The 20998-nt window shown below is 51.8% G+C and overlaps 1 protein-coding gene across 7 annotated transcripts in view; it reads left to right on the top strand.

Annotated features, from left to right (window-relative positions):
* AKAP13 (A-kinase anchoring protein 13) overlaps nt 1-20998 on the top strand; it is a 326203-nt gene that overhangs the window by 149980 nt on the left and 155225 nt on the right. For all 7 annotated transcript variants that reach the window (XM_062204924.1, XM_062204923.1, XM_062204920.1 and 4 more), the window contains exons 6-8: nt 9179-9377; nt 13790-16823; nt 20040-20173. In XM_062204924.1, the coding sequence (XP_062060908.1) occupies nt 9179-9377; nt 13790-16823; nt 20040-20173 (3367 nt within the window). The remainder of the gene's footprint in view (nt 1-9178; nt 9378-13789; nt 16824-20039; nt 20174-20998) is intronic.

Genomic DNA, 20998 nt, shown 5'->3' with positions numbered 1-20998 from the left:
AGAATGCCACAAAGATTGTACCTCAAAATGCACTTTTAGGGCCTCTGTGTCTTAGTAAATACCCAAATCCTGCTTGTTTTTTTCCTCCTGTACGTAAAGAGGAATCAGTAGAAGAGTGAAAGAGTTGTCCCCAGGCCAGTGTTGTAGCCTGTGACACCGACATCCACATGGGTACCAGTTCATGTCCCAGCCACTCCAGTTCTGATCCAGCTCCCTGCTAATGGCCTGGGAAAAGCAGCAGAGGATGGCCCAAGTGTTTGGACCCCTGCCACCTACATTGGCAAACCTGCATGGAGTTCCTGGCTCCTGGCTTTGACCTGGCTCAGCACTGGGCTGTGTGGGCATCCGGGGAGTGAACCAGCAGATGGAAGATTTCTTTCTCCCTGTCCCTCTCCCCCTCCCTCTGTCTCTCCCTCTCTCTCTAACTCTTTCAAATAAATAAATAAATCCTAAAAAAAAGTTGTTTCCTCTTCCCTTTAAAAATAATTTTTATATTTAGCTTTTTATTTTACAAAATTTGGAACTCAGAAGAGATGTAAGAATAGTATAATGAATATATAACCTTCATTACTCTTCAACTGTGGTTTATTTTTTGAATATTTATTTATTTTTAAGGTAGAGACACAGAGAGAGATTGAGATCCTCTGTCTGCTACTTTACTCCCCAAATGGCTACACGGTTGGTGGCCAGGCCATGCTGAAGCTAGGAACCTGGAACTCTATCTAGATCTCCCATGTGGGTGGCAGGACCCCAGGCACCTAGACCATCACCCTGTAGTTCACCAGGTTCCATAAGCAGGGGGCCGGATCGGAAGTAGAGCAGTGGACTTGAACTGGTGTTGACCTGGCATTTACTGTACCACAGTGCTGGCCCTAATTCACCAATTGTTAACATTTGCTTTGGAGTGTGTATAAGTTTTACTGAATTCCGTGAGCTTCAATTGCAGAAATTGTATGTCAGCACTTACTTCCTAAGAACAAAGACCTTGTCTTACATAGTAGTGCATTCCTCCAAGTCAGCAATTTAATATTGGTAGTACCACCAGGAGCAAATGCTTGGTTTCTAGTAGCTTTTCCTTAGAGACCTGCTAATTCTCCTCTGGGACATGGTTTTTCTCTTGTTCTTGATCTGACACTGGATTTGTTTGTCTTAGCTCTGAGTGTCCTTCAAGCTGTTACTGCTCCCACTGCTTTGGGTCATACTAGAGTTCACCTGCCTCTTAAGCTTGAGAAAAAAGCAAGAATGATCCTGCTCTGCTATGGGGAATGAAATCCCAGCAAACACTGGTGCCCGCTGGTATGTCAGAAGGGAAAGGTGGTGGCCGTGTGGGTCAGCGACACACGGCCCTTGTCTGCGGAGGGGCTGCAGATGAGGGAAGGGCACACCCCGGGCGTGTGCTGCCATTGAGCTGTAATCCAGGGCGCTCCTGGTGGTTGAAGACAGCACCAGCCACCTGCTTTGGGTACTCGTGACATCAGCTTTTTTCTGTGTCAGAGTGTGCCTTGGGCTCTGCTGGACTGTGCTAGCTGAGTAGCCCCTGTGTTGTCTGCTGCCATGGCAATGGGACGGAGCCTGCTCGGCGTCATGCCACAGCCAGCAGTGGAGCATCGTTTCCTCCGTCAGAGTTGGGATGGGGAAGCGGAAGCTGGCAGGGATCTTTGCAGACTGTCGCTAGGTGTTTACCGTCTTCGCGCACAGATGGCACAGGCACCGCTTGTTCAGCAGCCCCAGCTGGGGCTGTGGTGCTTCTCAGTGCTCAGCTGTGGGAGAGCTGGGCTTTCTAGAGATTTGTGGCTGTGCTTTGCTCCTGCCACACTCGGTCTGGTTACAGTAGAATCTGTGCACACGTTGTCCAAGGTGAATGTTAGATTCCCGGGCAGAAACACAGCTCAGTTACAGCTGCAGACACAGGAGGGACTTGCCGTCTGCAGTCGACTGAACACTGAAGTGGGGGCCGTGCGGTTGTCCATAAGGAAGCCCTGCACTGCGGGGGGTTGCAGAACTTTAGGGAGCAGCCTCGTGGTGCCCCAGGGGACGGAGGGAGGTGCAGGAGAGCAGGCCTCTGCCTTCCTGCTCCCAGCCCCATCATCACAGCAGAGTCGATTCTCAGAAACCACGCAGCTGCTTCAGAGTCTGGCAGCTGTCTCTGGCCACCTCTGGGGGATGTTCCCAGCTGCAGTCTCCTGGGGTGCCCTCCTCTGCAGGGATTTGCTGCGCATTTGCTGCACGCATTTGGAACACAGGTGGCTGGATGGCAGCCTGAACTTCCACAGCGTGCAGTGTGAGAGCCGCTGACGTTGGAACTGTTGGTTCATATGGAATATTTGTGCAGCCAGAGCCAGGGCTTCGGACAGGCAGTTCATTGTTTTCTCTCGTATCTTACACATTTTTCAAACTGTGAAATAGGTTCATTTTGATCATTATGATAATGTGGGGTTATAATTCTTTTTAAAAGATTTATTTATTTGAAAGGTGGGGTTACAAAGAGAGAGAGAGAATCTACCATCTGCTGGTTCACTCTGTAAATGGACACACCAGCCAGGGCTAGGCCAGGCTGAAGCCAGGAGCCTGGAAATTCTTCCGGGTCTCCATGTGGGTGCAGGGGCTCAAGGACTTGGGCCATCACCTGCTGCCTTCCCAGGCCATAGCAGGGGGCTGGATTAGAAGCAGAGAAGCTGGGACACAAATTGGCACCCATATGGGATCCTGGCACCATAGGCAGCGGGTTTTCCCGCTTTGCCACAGCGCCGGCCCCGAGGTTATAATTTAATTTGCCATAGTTTTAACTTCTTAGTGGCATATATATGATGATGCTTGTATTAGTTAGCTTTATGTCACTATTACAGGATATGTGAAGCAGACCAACTTTATAAAGGAGGGCGACGTGCTCGGCTCACAGTTCTGGAAGGGCACAGTTGGGCAGGCTGCTGGTGAAGGTGTTCTTGCGGGCACAGAGCCTCAGATGAGACGAGGTGGGAGCGTGTCTGTCGTCTGTGCAGCTGCTTTTATAAAGCCACCAGGATTGCGTCATGTGGGCTCCACCCAGACCATCCCAGCCAGGCACCTCCCAAATAAGTTGTTTCTTCCCTCTTAGTTTCTAAACCATAGAACTGCTTTGACAAGTAGAGTGACTTCATTATGATGAACTATGATAGATTTAGTGCAGAGAATGCCACATTATAAGCAGAAAACTCCGATAGAGTCTCCTGCCTTTCGCATCTGTGGCGGTGGCACTAACATCTCAGCCAAATGGCAGTTCTCACAGTCATACTTGTTCTCAGACTGCGTTTGGTTTAATCCTTACAGAGCACAGTTGTCCTGCTGACCCTAGCATCTCGCGTAGTGCCCATCAGAGGTGGTGCATGCCCCATTGAAGGTGCTGTCTGAAGCTAGACCATGAAAGCAAGATTGAAGTTAGGAGTAATCAGAAAAAAGAAAGCTGCAGGGTCTTAGTCCACCCGTATGAGGATGGACTGGCCCGAGGAAAGGTAAGTGCTCCGCTCGCCCGTTCCCCAGCCTCCCCGATCCTGGAGGCGGGGAGCCAAGTCTAGCAAGAACTCGCGCGTAACAAAGCCTTTTAAAGCACAAAACTGCAGAGTCATTGGGGCAGGGCTAAGGACCAACCAATCATTTAAAGGGTCACTTTACGGGGCGATTTTCACAGGACTAGCCCTATGTCTACACCCTCGTTATCAGTTGTTGCCACCTCCCCTGAAGTTGTGTAGCCAATGAGTTTTGGTGGTAAACAACTTGGGATTCCGCCCACCTTACTTCCTTTGGGCACCATCTTTGAATTGCTTTGTGTACCTAATTTCCCTACAGAAAGTGACTCACTTAGTTCAGGGAAAGTAATTGTGAAAGAAAGTACTAGTACAGTCCTTGGGTCAGCACTGAATGCAGATCCGACCAAGGCGTAACTGAGAGCAGGAGCAAAGAGCACACTGTGTGCCTGTGTCTGCTGGGAAGTGAGCAGGTAGAGGGCGAAACACTGGCTTTCTGTGCTGGGAACTCAGTGTGTAACGTGTCATTCTCAATTCCAGTTTAGTGCCTCTGTAGTGTGTGTGTTATGCCCTACTTCTTGTGACTCTGTTTGCAGGCTTTTAATATAACATGAGTCAAAAATGCCAGGCTTGGATTTCATTTCGTACTCAGCCAGAAACTAGTGAAAAAGAGAATTTCCTCGTATGCTCTTACTTTTACATTCTTATGTACTGGTTAGGTCTTTGACCCTCAGTCAATTGCACCTTGACTAGACAGCATCCCATAGCTAAGGAGCTTGTATTCTATGTAGGGGAAAAGACTTCTGTATTAAATAGTCCCAGGAGGTTGTTTAAAAAATGCTACCAGAAAGTGATACCGAAAGGGCCCCGTGTAGTCAGAGGGGACGTTAACTTGTCCCAGTAGAGGAATGGGGACAGACCAGGAAGCCAGGCTGAGCCAGGGATTCTGGATAGGCTGGCTTGAAGTGTATCTTAGGAATGAAAATGTGCAACTTGGCTGCAGGATGGGGTTGAAGGAAATGATTTGTGGCTGTAATGTGGGACACGGCCGAGGCCAGGCAGAAGATCTGGTGCAGCATGGCCTGTGCAGGTGCCGTCCGAATGGACAGGGGCGGTTCTAGCTTCTCCTTGCTTCGTAGCCGGGCAGCTGGGGCTGTCTCACTCGTCCACACAGTCGATGTGACAGGAGGAAGAGAGGCTGGGTGTTATATGGCTGCAAAACATGTGAGCGAGAGGGTGGCATCAGTGCTTCTGTGAAATCATTATGCTGGTAAGCTTGGGGGATGGAGAGGTTTTAGGGCAGCCAGCCTGGAGCGAGTCCCAGCTGGGCAGAGGCTGTAGGAGTTGAAGTGAGGGGCTGAATGAACCCATAAAGTGTTCCCGTAAGGGCAATGGTGTGGTGTGGAGTAACAGTGGAAACACGTGGAGTTGCTGCTGATCTGGGGAATGAGAGGAACCTGCTCTGGGGGCAGGCCCCGGAGATGCTAGTGAATGTTCACGGAGTCATTTGTGAAGTGTGGGGCAGGCGCTCAGAGACGGAGCCTGTGGGAAGGGGCACACCCGAGGAGGCCTGGGCTCAGCGAGCGGACTCTGGGGGCTCTGGGTTCTCACCGAGTGTGGGGAGGAAGAAGAGGTGCGGTGTGTGCACAGGATGGCTCGGGCTCCATGACAGGTGAGGTAAATTTCACAAAGACGACTCAAGTCAGTGTTTAAAGATCCTGCCACATGTATCATGGTGACAGAGGAGGACCACTGATCTGTGTGGCAGAGAAGTGGTAGCACCACTGGGAGTGAGTAGATGCCAGATTGCAAAGTTGTGGGAGGGCTGGAAAGAAAGTGGAGATGACGACTCCTGGACTCTGCCCCTCGGCCCTGCACAGCCCACAGTGTGGACCTGGTCATTCTTTGTTGTAGGCTCCCCCACCCCCCGTGTGTGACAACCGTGATGTCTCTAGACCTGCTGGGGGAAGAGCTGGTAGTCTGTGTCTGCTTCCTCTCCCCACAGCACCTCCCCTTGTGCCAGGACTGCGGGTCCAGGAGCCAGTGGAAAACTGCAGGCAGCCAGGGGCTGATTGCAGAAGCAGGGCATGCTGAGGGGGGAGACGTGGGTGGGGCCTTTTTAAATTGTTGAGTTTCTTGAGCTCACGTTCGAAGTCCTCAAGCTTGTTGCTAAGATAGGAGGAAAGGTCCCCGGAGGCTCCTGTTTGGTGTTTGAGGAAGTTATAGAATGTAGAATTCTGCAGAATAGAAGTAATACATATTTATAATGCAGTACACATAAACATAGTACATATGCAAACATAAAATACTTTATAACTTAGTAAATATAAATATGTATATAATATAGAAATACAAAATTTATTTTATATTAAATGTAAGATATATTATAAAATATAATTTTATAAAAATAATATAAATATAGAACCCCTGTGGGGAAAGATGAATAATAGACAAGTGAGTGATCATTCCTGAGCAGCAGCGAGGCTAGCGAGATGGAAACTGAAAAGCATCCTGGGAAGGAAGGGCCTGGAACCAGCCAGCCTGACGTTAGCACTGCTGCTTGTCTGTTTTACTGTCTAGACATACCTACATTTTTGAATCCAGATTTTGCTTCTTTCATTGAATGTCGTTGATTTCAGTGTGACTGAATGACTATGTCAGTTATTTTTGATGGCTGCAGGATAGCCTATAGATCTGTTCTTTAATTTATCAAGTGATGTTGTAGTTGCTGACTCGTTAGGTTGTTTCCAGTTGCTTCTGCCCCACCCCAGAGAGTCAGAGGTAGCAGGGGGATGGAGAGACAAAGATCCCGTCCCATGGTTGATTCGCCAGGGCTGGGCTAGGCCAAAACTGAGAGCAGGAGCTCTATCCAGGTCTCCCACGGGGTGGCAGGAACCCAGTTACTGGAGCCACCACCCCTGCCTCCCAGGGTAAACGTTGGCAGGATGCTGGAATCAGGACTGGAGCCAGACATCGAAGCCAGGCTCTGTAATGTGGTACTCTGGAAGCTTAATGGATGTCATTGCCTTCTTACCCTCTAGACCAAATGCCTGCCCTGCCTTTGCAACTGTTGGGCAGTCGTGTTCTTTGGAGTAGGCTTGTTGTTAGCCCCGGCTGCTGCTGTAGCGTCACTGTTACCCTCAGTTCAGCTTTCCACTGAGGCGTAATTTTAGCCTTTTTTTTTTTTTTTTTTTTTTTTTGAATAGCTATTTCCAGTTTATTTGAAAGGAAGAGAGAGAAGAGGGAAAGGAGATAGCTTTCATCTGGTGGATCATTCTCCAAATGCCCACACCAACCAGGGGTGGATTAGGCTGCAGTTGGGAGCCTGGAGTTCCATCTGGGTTTCCCATATGGGTAATAGACACCTGAGACTGGAGCCGGTACCCCGTCTTCCCAGAGAGTGCCTTACCAGGAAGCTGGACCGGAAGCAGGTCCTCGGCTGTGGGACGTGGGTGTCCCAGGCACCACCTCAGCCGCTGTGCCAGATGCCCACCCCTGTTTCTCATTTCAGGTGAATTGTTCACGGCAGACAGTGTGATTTCCTAAAAAACACTTGGGAAAGACGGTTGAAGTAGTCCTTTCTTATGTGATTTGTCAGTGTATGGTATATTTGTTATTTCTTAATTCTTTAATTTCTTCAATATCAAAATATGGTAATGAACTCAAATACAGCCTATCTTCTCTTCCTGGAATCCCGAGCAATCTGCTGTTTGGCTATGGGAAAATAATAAATATAATTGATTAATTGAGTTTATTTGCATAAAATACATTGTTTGAGGAAAGGAAAAATAAACACTGTTCCAGGGAGAGACGGAAAGTCTGATGGAGAGCGTGATCTGTTGTCGTGCCTGGTCCTGGAGCCGCTTGCATGTGATCAGAGTGTGGAGATTGTTCCCAGCGTGTTCACAGCGTCCAGAGGAAGCGAGGTTTTCTTTCTTTCTTTCTTTTTTTTTTTTTTTGACAGGCAGAGTGGACAGAGTGAGAGATACAGAGAGAAAGGTCTTCCTTTTGCCGTTGGTTCACCCTCCAATGGCCGCCGCAGTAGGAGCGCTGCGGCCGGTGCACCGCGCTGATCTGATGGCAGGAGCCAGGTGCTTCTCCTGGTCTCCCATGGGGTGCAGGGCCCAAGCACTTGGGCCATCCTCCACTGCCCTCCCTGGCCACAGCAGAGAGCTGGCCTGGAAGAGGGGCAACCGGGACAGGATCGGTGCCCCGACCGGGACTAGAACCTGGTGTGCCGGTGCCACAAGGCGGAGGATTAGCCTAGTGAGCCGTGGCGCCGGCGAAAGCGAGGTTTTCTGAAAAAAGTAGAGAACCCTAAGATGAGTAAGACGGGAAGGAGCTGTTTTGAATGAGAGGAGCAGGAGGAGGAGCGCCAGGCAGCGTCCGCGTGTGGCTTCCGTGCGCGTACTGCAGACGCCCTTCCAGTTCCTTCTTGGATTTCAGTGTTCTTACTTGCAGATTATGAGGTAAAGTCCCAGGGAAGTTAAGACACTTGTCTAACATCACATTGTTAGATCATAAGGTACAAGGATTTGAGCCTGGAAATCGGACTGTCCATTATCCCGTGTACCAGACTAACAAGGAGGACCCCAGGGAGTATAGCCTGTACCTTTGTTGACTTACTTTTATCTTACATATGGTCATGAAGAGAAGTTTGAGCAAAGTTGTTTTTTAAATTAAAATTGGGGCCAGCGCTGTGGCGTAGCAGGTAAAGCTGCTGCCTGCAGTGCCAGCATCCCATATGGGCGCCGGTTCGAGACCCAGCTGCTCCACTTCTGATCCAGCTCTCTGCCATGGCCTGGGAAAGCAGTGGAAGATGGCCCAAGTCCTTGGGCCCCTGCACCCACGTGGGAGACCTGGAAGAAGCTTCTGGCTTCAGATCGATGCAGCTTCAGTTGTTGCGACCAATTTAGGAGTGAACCATCGGATGGAAGATCTCTCTCTCTTTCTCTCTCTCTTTCTCTCTATCTCTCTCTCTCTCTCTCTCTCTCTCTCTCTCCTTCTCTCTGTGTGTAACTCTGACTTTCAAGTAAATAAATAAATCTTTTTTTAAAAAAAGTTGACTTAAAGTTCTTGGAACCTGGCTCTTCCTTTAAAGTAGCTGACAACTATACAGACAAGTGGAGTATTAAATGGCATTGTGGCAGTTTTCCTCTGTGTAGTTGAGTTCAAAACTTTGAGGCTGTTTCCCCCAGCTATTGTTACAGAAGCTGGAGTGCCCTTGTGTGGTTGGGTGGCCTCTGTACCAGCCTGCAGCCAGCATACTGTGTGACTTACAAGAGCAGCTCTTGGCAAGTCTTGTTCTGTGGAAAGCCAGGCTAAAACTTTGTCTGAACACCTCCTCATTATGGGGCGGTCAGCATACTGCTGTTTGAAGATCACCGACTTCTTATCTGGACCCAAGCAGTGTCCTTGGGGAGGAACCCTGGGGTCTGCACGTTGCCGTCGGTGGCTGCTGGGGGAGGATGCAGTGATGGGCTCCTCGCTAGCGTCAGCGAGGCACAGTGAGGTTGGAGCTGTGACACTCTGTGACGCTCTGAAGGTGTGTGTGGGGGACCTGTGCACACTCTGAGGGTGTCTGTGTGGGGCATGTGGCACTCTGACAGACTGAGAAGGGTGAGCCTGTGTCTAGGAGGCAGATCACACTTAACCTTAACCGAGATTCTTGTTTGCAGGGAGAATGCTGGAGAACCTGACTCCTGGAGCAGTTTGTCCTATGAGATCCCTTGTGGAGACTGCTCTGTGAGGCACCACCGGGAGCTGGATGTTTACACGTTAACCTCCGAGTCTGAGGCCCGTCAGGAGCCCCCCACTTCTGGAGACAGCTGCACTGGGCATATTTTTAAACTTATGAACATCCAGCAGCAACTGATGGTAAGAAGTTTGTGCTTTACATGTGCACACTCTGAGGGGGTGTGGGGGGGCATGTGCACAGTCTGAGGGGGTGTATGTGTGTGTGAGGCGTGTGCACAGTCTGAGGGTGTGGGGGGGCATGTGCACAGTCTGAGGGTGTGGGAGGGCATGTGCACACTGTGAGGGTGTGGGGGGGGGCATGTGCACACTGTGAGGGTGTGGGGGGCATGTGCACACTCGGAGGGTGTGTATGTGTGTGTGAGGCGTGTGCACAGTCTGAGGGTGTGTGGGGGGGGCATGTGCACACTCGGAGGGTGTGTGTGGGGGCATGTGCACACTTTGGGGGTGTGGGGGGGCATGTGCACACTCGGAGGGTGTGGGGGGGCATGTGCACACTTTGGGGGTGTGGGGGGGCATGTGCACACTGGGAGGGTATGGGGGGCATTGCACACTGTGAGGGTATGGGGGGGCATGTGCACACTCAGAGGGTGTGTTTGTGGGGCGCATGTGCACACTTTGGGGGTGTGTGTGGGGCATGTGCACACTGTGAGGGTGTGGGGGGCATGTGCACACTGAGGGTGTGTGGGGGGGCATGTGCACACTTGGAGGGTGTTTGTGTGGGGCATGTGCACACTGTGAGGGTGTGTGTGGGGGGCATGTGCACACTGTGAGGGTGTGGGGCGCATGTGCACACTGTGAGGGTGTGGGGCGCATGTGCACACTGTGAGGGTGTGGGGGGGCATGTGCACACTGTGAGGGTGTGTGGGGCGCATGTGCACACTGTGAGGGTGTGGGGGGGGCATGTGCACACTGTGAGGGTGTGGGGGGGCATGTGCACACTGTGAGGGTGTGGGGGGGCATGTGCACACTGTGAGGGTGTGTGGGGGGCATGTACACACTGTGAGGGTGTAGGGCGCATGTGCACACTGTGAGGGTGTGGGGGGGGCATGTGCACACTGTGAGGGTATGTGTGGGGGGCATATGCACACTCGGAGGGTGTGGGGGGGCATGTGCACACTCAGAGGGTGTTTGGGGCATGTGCACACTGTGAGGGTGTATGTGGGGGGCATGTGCACAGTCGGAGGGCGTGTGGGGGGGCATGTGCACACTTTGGGGGTGTGGGGGGGCATGTGCACACTGGGAGGGTATGGGGGGCATTGCACACTGTGAGGGTATGGGGGGCATGTGCACACTCAGAGGGTGTGTTTGTGGGGCGCATGTGCACACTTTGGGGGTGTGTGTGGGGCATGTGCACACTCAGAGGGTGTTTGTGTGGGGCATGTGCACACTGTGAGGGTGTGTGTGGGGGGCATGTGCACACTTGGTGTGGGGGGGCATTGCACACTTGGTGTGGGGGGGGCATGTGCACACTCGGAGGGTGTGCGTGTATGGGCACACGCATCCGTCCCCACCTCCTAGTGAACCTGGCTATCATGAAATATACAGGAAATGCTTCTTGTAAGAACCGTGAGGGCTGTAAGCACCCGGGACGTGTCCAGCATGATCACTTAGAAATAACCAGAACTAGGGGGGAGAGATTTTATCGTTGGTTTTGGTCAGGTTTTTCAAGACATGAGATTCTCATCCAGACATACTGCAGATACAGAAGTAGGAAACAGCTGGAACTGAGTTTTCCTGGCATGAAAGGAAATACGTGGTTTGTTTTTAATTTTATGAAACTAGACAAGATTATTGCTAAAGAGCAAGCATCAAGCCACTCCTCAGGAGTGTTTTCACAGCCAGTCTAGTGAACAATGTGGATGTATCTAAACTGATAGTTGTATGGTAAAACGATAACTAAAAAACAACAGAAAATGTTATAATCCACTGAAGCCCTCAAGGTTAAGCTGCTGCTAGTCATGGAAACATAATGGATGCCCTGGTAGCATTATTACGGGGATAGCAACATCTTTTGCCTGCATCTCTCTTGCCCATAACATCTCAATGGCTAAGCTTAGATGACTTTTCCACCCAGTGTATCACGGAGCTGATTTGATTTAGAAATAGCTTGACAGTAATTTCTTTTAAGGTCATCTAAGGTCATCTCAGCGCCAGCGACGTCCTTGGCAGAGGGCATCACTTTTGGGCCCAGCAGCCCATCCTAGGATTACAGGATGTGCCGGTCTCTTGCTTTCGCAGCGTGTTTGTTGTGGGGCCGGTGTCGTGCCGTTTCCCGCGTGGACTCCAGGAAGTCAGAGTTTCCTTTGGGACTCTTGCTGCTGGGTGGGCAGTGGCCACAGGTGCAAGCACAACCAGGCTGGAAATGGCTGACAGGAAAAAACGAGAACTAGAAGAGAGGAGCAACACAGGAGCCTTTAGTCAAAGTGCGTGTTTCTTACGTTCCCAACTGAAGGGTGTCAGTGGGTGTGACACATTTCACACTCGTGCAGAAACTTCCATAGTGGACGGGGCAGTGTGATGATGGAGCCCTGGTGCTTAGCACGTTTGCTGCGTGAGTAAATGAATGACAGAGAACAGTAGATAATGTCTACGGTTATTGGGCAGGTCAGATAGTGAGTAGACAGCAAACCAGGTGTTTTTTAAGATTCACGTGAAAGGCAGAGTTGGAGGGGATGTGTGGTCCAGGAGATAGATTTTCCATCCACTGGTTCAATCCCCAAATGGCCACAACAGTCAGGGATGGGCCAGGCCGAAGCCAGGAGCCTGAAACTCCTTCCAGGGTGGGTACAGGGCCCACCCTGCTCTTGGGCCGTCTTCCACTGCTTTCCCAGGCACATTAGCAGGGATCTGGATCAGAAATGGAGCAGCTGGGACTTGAACTGGCATCCATACGGGATGCCAGCGTTGCAAGCTGCGGCTTAACCCTATTATGCCACAATGCTGCTCCCAAACCAGGTATTTTAAAAATAGTGGTCATGATGAGCAAGTATTATTATTATAAGATTTCTTAAAATTTGAATAGGAAGGTAAATTTACTACAAAATCCACCTGTATGCTTTTCTCCATCTTTCTAAACCTTGTCTGCACATACATGAAATACTTGCATAATTATAACCTTGGATTAACTGTAGATTTTTTCTTTTTTTCACATTGTATTGTTGAACCTTTTTTCCAATTGCACAGTGATATTAAAAGTAAAAATTTTGTACAAACATAGTATTGTCCATCAGGTTGGTAACTCTGTTGTTGGTTCTGTTTACATTAAAAATACATTGAAGTTTCAGTGCCCATCCCTGCCCTGTGAAACAAGACGATCTTTACTCAGCACCTTCCAGTGATAATTACGAAGCTAGGTGATAGTAGTGTTGCATGATCACATCTGTCAGAGGTGAAAGCAAGGGAGCGGACACTTGGCCAGTGGCTGTGATGCCCGTATCTCATGCAGCTTTCTGTCCTGGTTCCGGACTTTCTGCCGGCGCAGGCCCAGGGAACACAGCAGGTGGTGATTCAAGTAATTGGGTTCCAGCCGCCCACGTGGGAGGCCTGGCTTGTGTTCCTGGTTCCTGGTCTTGCCCTGCCTGTGGTGGCGGTTTGCGGGGGTGAATCGGTGGATGGGAGCTCTGTCTCTCTGCTTCTCACATAAATACTTGTTTTTCTTCAAAGTGAAACAATAGCTATTATTACCATGCCACTGTTCCTGAAACTATAAACCTGTAACTAAAATGGTTAGGTTGGATTGGAGGAGCATGTTTTGGGAATTAAAAGACCCTGTGTAACTCCTCAGTAAGCGTGTAGGGCATAGAAGCACCTGGCTGCATCTTGGGATTGAAGAGTTGTTTTTGCTTGAGTGTGTAAGGTGGGATGGGAGTTGGCTCTGCTCCTCCAAAGATCCCATAAAAATATCTTCTTAGCAGCTCATTTGACAGATATCCACTGTGATATTTTAAAATAAGGATTTTGAGGCTCAGTGTTCATCTCTTTTTTTTTTTTTTTTTTTTTAAGATTTAGAGACCTTTCATCAGCTGGTTTACTCCCCAAATTGTCACATCACCTGGCACCGGGCTAGGCCAAATCCAGTAGCCGGGTGCTTCATCTGGGTCTCTCACATGAGTTCAGGGGCACAAGCACTTGGGCCGTCTTTTGCTGCTTTTCCCTGGCACAATAGTGGGGAGCTGGATTGAAAGTTCAGCAGCCTGGTCTTGAACTGGTACCCATATGGGATACCAGCACGGCAGGTGGTGGGTTTACCCACCCGCTATACCACCTCATCTACTTTCTAGAACAACTTTAAACTGTAGAAAACTGTCATTTTGTATTTGTATTTCATGCCGTTTTTAATGTCCCAGTGGATATGCAGATAGGACCAAAAGATGTTAGGAATAAGAGAAGACTGACTTGTGTCTCTTTAGATGGATTTGTTATGTGACGTTAGAAGGACTGGAGTGGTGGTGAGCTTCAGTCCAGTAGGGTTTTTGCTTATAGAACATCTCTTCCCATGGAAGTTCTTTAAAATATGTTTCATTTCCTCCTAGAAAACAAACCTCAAGCAAATGGACCATCTCGTGCCCTTAACGGTGACAGCCCAGGATCCTTGCAGTCCACCCAGTGCCAGTGCGCAGGAGACGGATGGCTGCTTTCTTCCTTGTGCACCAGAGCCCTCGGGCAGCCAGCGACTTCCTCCTCCCCCTGGAGAGACTGAGAGTGCTGCATGCTGCCAAGGAGGCCCTGCTGGGCAGAGTGACTGTGGCCTCGCGCCACAGAGCGTGGCTGAGGGAGAGAACAGAGACCATTCCTCTGTGAAGGAGCAAGGCACCGAAGGAAAAGGGGAAGAGGTGGAGCCCGCACACACTGGGGATTCCGGAGTGGTGTCTGGGCAGGAGGGCTGCCTTCAGAGTGAGCCTGGCTGTGGAGTGGGGGGCTCAGAGAACTTTCCATCCCGTGGAGACAGACATGAAGAAACTGGAAGAACATGTTCTGGAATGGCCACAGGCCAGGAGTCTGTGTGCAGCGGAGCTAGCGTGCCCCGAGGAGACGTGGTCGTGGAGCCAGGCACAGGGTGTCCTGCAGGTGAGCTGGCAGGTGATTTAGCCACAGAAGTCTGTGCCCTAGAGGCTGCGGGGGCAGCAGAAGGAGACCTTGAGCACCCAGCTGCCCCCATGCAGAAGAAGGTGCTTCAAGGAGGGAAGCATACAGCGGAGAGATCTGGGAACTCTGAGGTCCGCACAGCGGGGGCCTCTGATGCGCAGGTCACAGGCAAGCCCGGGGGCAGAGCTGCTGTTCCAAACGGTGCCTCTGCCTCCACTGCCCGGGCAGGGGCCGAGCCGGCCACTGCCGCACTTGCTGTGAGCGGTGGAGAAAGTTCCGTGGCGAAGGCAGCAGACACTGAAACTCCAAGACGTGCTGAGCGCAATGCTGATGTTCTGGTAGATACCAGCTCTCCGGTCACTGCGGGTGCTGCAGAAGACAGGATTTCAGGTGGATCGGAACCTGACTCTGCCTTAGCAGACGTAGGTAGGGCAGTGTCGTGCTGGGATATAACCGTTCCTGGGCCAGAAGACGGTGCCACGGGAGACCAGCAGTCAGAAGCAAATTCCTCAGCTGGAAGTGATCCGCAGGACACGGACCCTCTGTGTCTGCAGGGTGCAGTGCCCTCTAGTGGCGAGTGTGGTGCACAGCACTGCAGTGGCAGAGTGACTCAGCCCCAAAGCACCCCAGGAGGGCAGCCCAACGCACCAGATGCTTCCTCTGCTGTTGGTTGTGAAGATCCGCAGGCTACCGCCATCACCTCTGACCCTGGTGGGGATTCCCAGGAACGCGAGGATACCTGTCCTCTTGGCATTTCGGATAAAATGGGCCAGAGAAAGGATTTAAAACTAGATACACCTGCAGTAAATCTGTGTGTGGATGTTTCCCCTCCACATGAAGTTGTGCCTAAAACTGAGAAAGAAATGGCTCCAGCCCGGGCGGTGACATCAGGCAGCGCTGTCTCTCTGGCAGGCGGTCCCGGCAGTGAATCAGTAACCAAAGATGACGCACTTTCCCCTGTCTCCTCCCAGAAAGAAAAGGGAACAGCAACTCCTCCGCCACATACAGCTACAGATGGTGGAGAGGGTCAGGACGGAGAGCCAAGTGGTCCTGTTGAGACGGGCCGAGAAGACCTGGCAGCTGGACTGCCCACGTCCTCCCCTGCCTCCCAGCTGCAGCCTGGCATGGGGAATACCAGTCCCACAGGACTTGGTGGGGAGCACGAGGACCCTGGCTCCTCCGCAAACCCTGAAGCTCGGAATGTCCAGGGGGACACGGAATGTGCCCTGCAGACTGTGGGTGAGCCCACTCTGGCTCCTGGTTCAGCTTTGACTGAAGAAGAAAAAACGCTGGTGGTTCCAGACAGCCCTGCAGCTCAGGGACAAGACGACACGGACAAGACAGGGACTTGTTCCTCCATCAAGGAAGACACACTCTCTTCAGGAGCCTTGCAGGGTGAGCAGAGAGTACTGCCTCCTGGACTCGAGACGCGGGGACTCTGTAAACAACCCAGCTCGGCTGCCTGTGCCCAGGACAAGGCGCTTCAGGACTGCCATTCGCTGGGTACACCCTCTGCCTGTCTGAAGATGGACACCAAGCATGACAAGGAAGTGGCCCCACAGCCGGGTGAAGGTCTGGCTGCAGGGAGTCTGGTGTCACCAGGAGCAAAACTGGCTGTAGAAGCCTTGACTGTGGAGCAGGACAGCTCCACCCTGCTGCCTGGCCTGTGGTCAGAGGGCTCTCAGGCTCTGCACAGTCTGCCTTTGGCTCTGGGAGTTGAAGTGAAGACCCCTCCACCCCAGGACGGAGCTGGTGCCTGTGAGGTGAGTGTGGAGGCTGCACAAGGCCCTGCCAGGCCCTCAAGCAAGGATTTACCTGACGAGCCCCTGGACATCCCGCTCCCCAGAGTCCTGCCGAGGCTGGAGAAGAATGCGAGCCAGGGGTTGCCGGGACCTTTACCAGACTCAGCTCCCACAGACCTGCTGGCAGCTGCAGCGCCAGAGACGCTACCTCTTGATTGGCAGCAAGGGCGTCTGGAGGGAGCAGACCACAGCTGTACCACGGGCGACTCCAGGGAGGAGCCGGTGGATGACGAAGCCCAGCAGCTTATTCCCCAGGGGACCCCCACAGAGCCAGCGCTTGTGGCCCAAGAGGACGAGGCCCCCACTGGCATGAAAGAACGCAGGAGAGCCTCGGCCCCAGGCAGAGACAGGGGTGCTCCTTCTCCACCTCGCGGGGTCTCTGCCCAAGGGGGGCCTCTGCCTCGGGGAGCAGACTCCATTGAGGAGGCTGCCACGCGCATAGTGGAGGCTGTCATGGAACGCGTCCGGGCCTCAGGAGCACTGGCGCCTGAGGGGCAGCTGTGCTGTCCTGAGTGGCCGGAGGAGGCTCCCACAGAGAGAGGGCACGCTCTCCCACCCAGGGGGACCTCACAGACAGGCAGTGTTCTGGAAGAAGCTGCAGGCCACCTCGCAGGGCATTTTGCTGGACAGGAGGCATCAGAGAAGAGTCTGCCTGTCCAAGGGCCCGCCTCAACAACAGGTGAGCAGAGCAGGGTGCACCGTTAACATTTTGAGAAGCAGATTCCCCATGCGTCTCTGTGATAACGCTGTTGATGCTGAAACTTGGTGTGCTTGTCGTTGGAGGCCTTGTATGTGCTGCGTACTGGCCAGGTTTCGAGGCCCCACCCTCAGGAGAGGCCGTGGTCTCAGGGCAGAACAGATGTTGCTTCCTGTGGTGCAGATTCCATGGGCACAGGACGGGATGGCCTGTGGGCTCTCTGCTTGCTCACACTGAAGCAGCTGCCACTTCCCACGCTGCTGGCCACAGGTGCTCTTAGCTGGTGAAGGAGTTGTCCGTGTTCTGATTACCATGGCTGAAAAGATGTTTTCTGTGCAAGCCTGAACCCACTCACGCCCGTCACCCTCTGCGTTCTGAGCAGAGCTTATTCAGGGTGGTGGCAGGAGCAGCTGTTGGTAGCGTTCCAGGCTAAGGGCCTGGCCTCCAAAATGGTGGAGTTAGGTCATTGGTTTTGCTTGGGAGTGGGGGAGGGAGGCTCCTTCCCTTTCCTGCCAGAGGAGCAGTTCCACTGCCTGTTGCTTGGGGCAGCAGTCCCGGAGCTCAGGGCCCTCACGCACGGGGTAGGATGCAGGATTTCCGCCCAAGCTTCATCTGCCGAGCGGCTGTCGCTGGCAGACCTTGTGTCTGCTTATCTCAGAGAAGCAGCTGCACCGAGCAGCCTGCGCACGGCAGCCCGGTCTTCTGTGGGTAACCATGTGTGGCGAGCGCAAGGGGAGCTACGCTGTCGCAGGAGAGCTTGCTGAGGGTCTGGTCTTGACTCCTGAAAGCGCTTAAAGGGCAGTGAGGATACGCACCTTCATGCCACCGCCTGTTAGCAGCTGGGGACAAGGACTTCCCTGTGCTCGCCCCAAGGCTCCTGTAGGTAAGGAGCAGTCTGCCTTGTCTTGATTGTTTGAGTGTTTCTGCCATTCTTTTTCACTGTTGGCAATCCCTTAAGCATAGTATATGTTAAGATTGTGAGATTGGAGAGAAAAGAACTGAACAGAATGCAAAAAGAAGTTGCCTGGGAGGCAGAGCAGTTTAAACATGGCCCTTGGCCCCTGGTGAAGGCCGTGCAGCCGGCTGCAGCCTTACCCCTCGATGAGTTCAGGTTTTCACTTTTACTGACGCTCTGGGTGGTGAATGGTCGAGATTTGCTGGCTGCTGCCTCGGGTCCCGCACCGCAAGAAGTCTATTTTGGGGGCCCTGGCAGGTTGGCATTTAAGAGAATGGGAGTGGCTGTAAGCTGATGCCCGCTGTGTTCTTTTTGTTCTGTGCTGTGTCCCTGGCCTCTCGGGCTTGGACGATTTCTCCATGCTTGGATTGTGAGCCAGGCAAGCATGAGCTCTATGGGGTTTGGGTCTATAGTTCCTGTGGAAGACAGGTTAGAACCAGGAGGAATGTCAGACTTTGAGTTAAAATGCACAAAGAGAGTGAAGATGCAGAGGAGCGATGTGTAAGCTTTTGAAGGCGGAAAGTTTCAGCAGTGTGTGTGGTGTAGGCGAGGAACTTGTTCTGCGGTCTGGAGGAGCCATGGCAGGCTCTGTGCTCATGGCCTCAAATTATAGAAAGGGCTCGTCGAAGTGATGAAATCGGTGCTTTCTTCAGAAGTAGCCAGCTTGGGAAAGTCCCTGGTCACATTGCCTTGGATAAAAAGCACCTGACGGTGACCTCAGAGCCCAGGGTGTCTCCTGCCGAGTTGAGGCTCCAGTTGTGTTTAATTTAATGCTGTCTGATGAGCCAGGAGACACAGCTGGTTAGAAGGAAGGAGGTGTGGCCCTTCACGCAGCCAAAGCGTTGATCACTATGTAGGCCTTGGTGGCGCCTGAGGGACCCCAACCAGGGCAGCAGAGGTGCCAGCCCCCTCTCAGCACTGTTGCCCAGATGCATGTTTTCAGGTGATAGGTATAGGAAACTAAGGTTGTACCTGAAATCACATCCCCGAGTGAGTGAGGAGGACAATCAGCCACAACTCTCCCGCCCACAGGAATGCCCTTTCTCGTGGATGTCTTCGCATCCAGGGATGCTGCTAAAGGATCGCTCAGTCGGTCTGTGACCTTTCATTACATTTTATGAAATCTGACCCAGATTTTGTTCCTCTGGGCAGGGAAAAACTTGTTTGCCCATTGTAAGATTGCTGGTAAGATTGTATAATTAGGGCAATGAAGGGAGAAGTGAGATTTATAAATGTTCATTTATAGAAGTATAACTCTCCTAAATCTAAACTAGACTTTTGTGCTTGCCACATGTGCTGTTAGTCTAAAATCCTAATAATGCAATTTATTCTTTGGCAAAGGAAACTGCCCTGCTCTTTGGTGGCGGGAGCGTCTTTCTGTGCCAAAGCAGCAGCAGCATGCATGGGGTTAAAGACGAGCACAGGGAGCTTTGCAGGTGAACCGGAGAAGCCGGTGTGTGCACTGCCGAGGTGAACTGCGGCTCTTCAGCCCGGGGCCCCTGTAGAGAAGTGTCAGGAGGCTAAATTTGCCTCGGACATAATTTTGATCACTTCCTTCCTGTGCTTGATCATGTATGTGGTGGTCAGGTCAACCTAAGCCACTACCGTTTGGTCTGTCAGCTGTGCCAGTGAGGGGACAGTGGTGTGGTTGCAGAAAAAAAAAACACATGGAAAGACTTTTTTTTCCCCAAGATAAGGAATTGCTGGTTTGTGATTATATTTTGGCTTTGAAAGAAATTCAAGTTAAAAACCGATTTACAGACTAGTTGGGCCTCACCGTTGCTGGGTGTGTGGCTTGTTCTTAGGCAGCCAGCCTCTACCAGATGCCTGGCCTCACTCTTGTGGCCTGTTCCACTTGGTCTTGCATAGCTCTCTCCTGCCTTTGTTGTGGATGCCAGCTTGGACCCCCTCACTTGAGCTGTCATCGTCCCCTTAGCACTCAGGTATTTGCTTTGCCGCAGGCAAGTCAGCACCACACTCAGAAAAGTCAGGGTGGCAGTGGATATCCAGCAGACATAGAATTGCATCTCTGTTCACTGCAGAGCCGCAGGGAGACCAGGGGAACCCCACGAGCATGTGCGGCTCAGGTCAGACGTGACACCAGCTCCTGACAACAAGGGGAGAGTCTCCAGTTAGCAGAAAAGCGAACACGAACAAACACGGAACTGGGGGTTTGCTAGTACAGTAGGAGGCACAGGGACTGGTGTTTTCAAATGTGCTCTGTAACTTCCTGTTCTCTTCAGAAATGCCCGACATGAAAGCTGAAGATGAAGTGGATTTTCTGAGTCATGCCAGAGTGAGTTCAGTTTCTGCAGAGGTGGCTGTGGGCAGCGGAGCGCCTGTACCCAAGATGAGACCAGGCCCGGAGAGCCAGGCGGTGAGTGGCACGGTGCCCGTGTGCATGCCGGATTACGCCGTCTGGTCTGCTGTGTCTCCTTGAGGGCCTTGGGTCCTGTGTGGGGGTAGAGGGACCCAGTGGCATTCACCCCTCTTTGTTTTCTTAACTAAATGTAGATTGTGGCAGTTAAACTGTAACATGAAAGGTGAAAGGTGCCTGTCACCAGCCAGGTGGGCACAGGAATGTGTTTGCCCATTTTTTAAATTGCTTATAAGATTTTGTAATAAGGGCAAAGAAAACGAGATTCCCCTACGTGAATTTCTTAGAGATTGTCGTGAAAAGCTTTTTCCCTGTGAGCACAGGACTGTAGACTTTGTCTTCAAGCTTAAAAGTGTCGCACAATGACAGATACCACAACAGGCTGTGCAGCCTTTCTTCACTCACTCTTCATTCACAGACTGATAGCACCGGTGAGATTTAGTTGATGGCTCAGTGGTCATCATCTGAAATACAAAGTTGTGTTTACAGTGACCATGAACGGTCTGGCAAGGTTTTTTGTCGCACCTTTTTGGGATGGAATTCATACTGTGAAATCCATTCATTCAAATAAAGTGCACAGTTGAGTGGTTTTAATTTCTTTGGTGCTGTGTAGTATTCACCACTGGTATTCTGGTTTTAGGACAGTATTGTCACCCCCCAAACCCACCCTGTAGCAGTCGCTCTCCCAGCCTTGCACCCTCCAGTGCCTCACAGCCTGGAATCTGCTGTTGCTGCTGTGGGTTTGTCCGTCGTGAGGCTTCGTGTAGCAGAGTCATGTGATGTGTGGCTTTCTCGGTTCACTCAGCATGTCATCAGAGTTCACCC

The sequence above is a fragment of the Lepus europaeus genome, chromosome 11 (assembly GCF_033115175.1).
Source record: "Lepus europaeus isolate LE1 chromosome 11, mLepTim1.pri, whole genome shotgun sequence".
NCBI lineage: Eukaryota > Metazoa > Chordata > Mammalia > Lagomorpha > Leporidae > Lepus > Lepus europaeus.
Note: the sequence above shows the minus strand (reverse complement) of the source record. Positions and strands in the feature narration are given on the sequence as shown.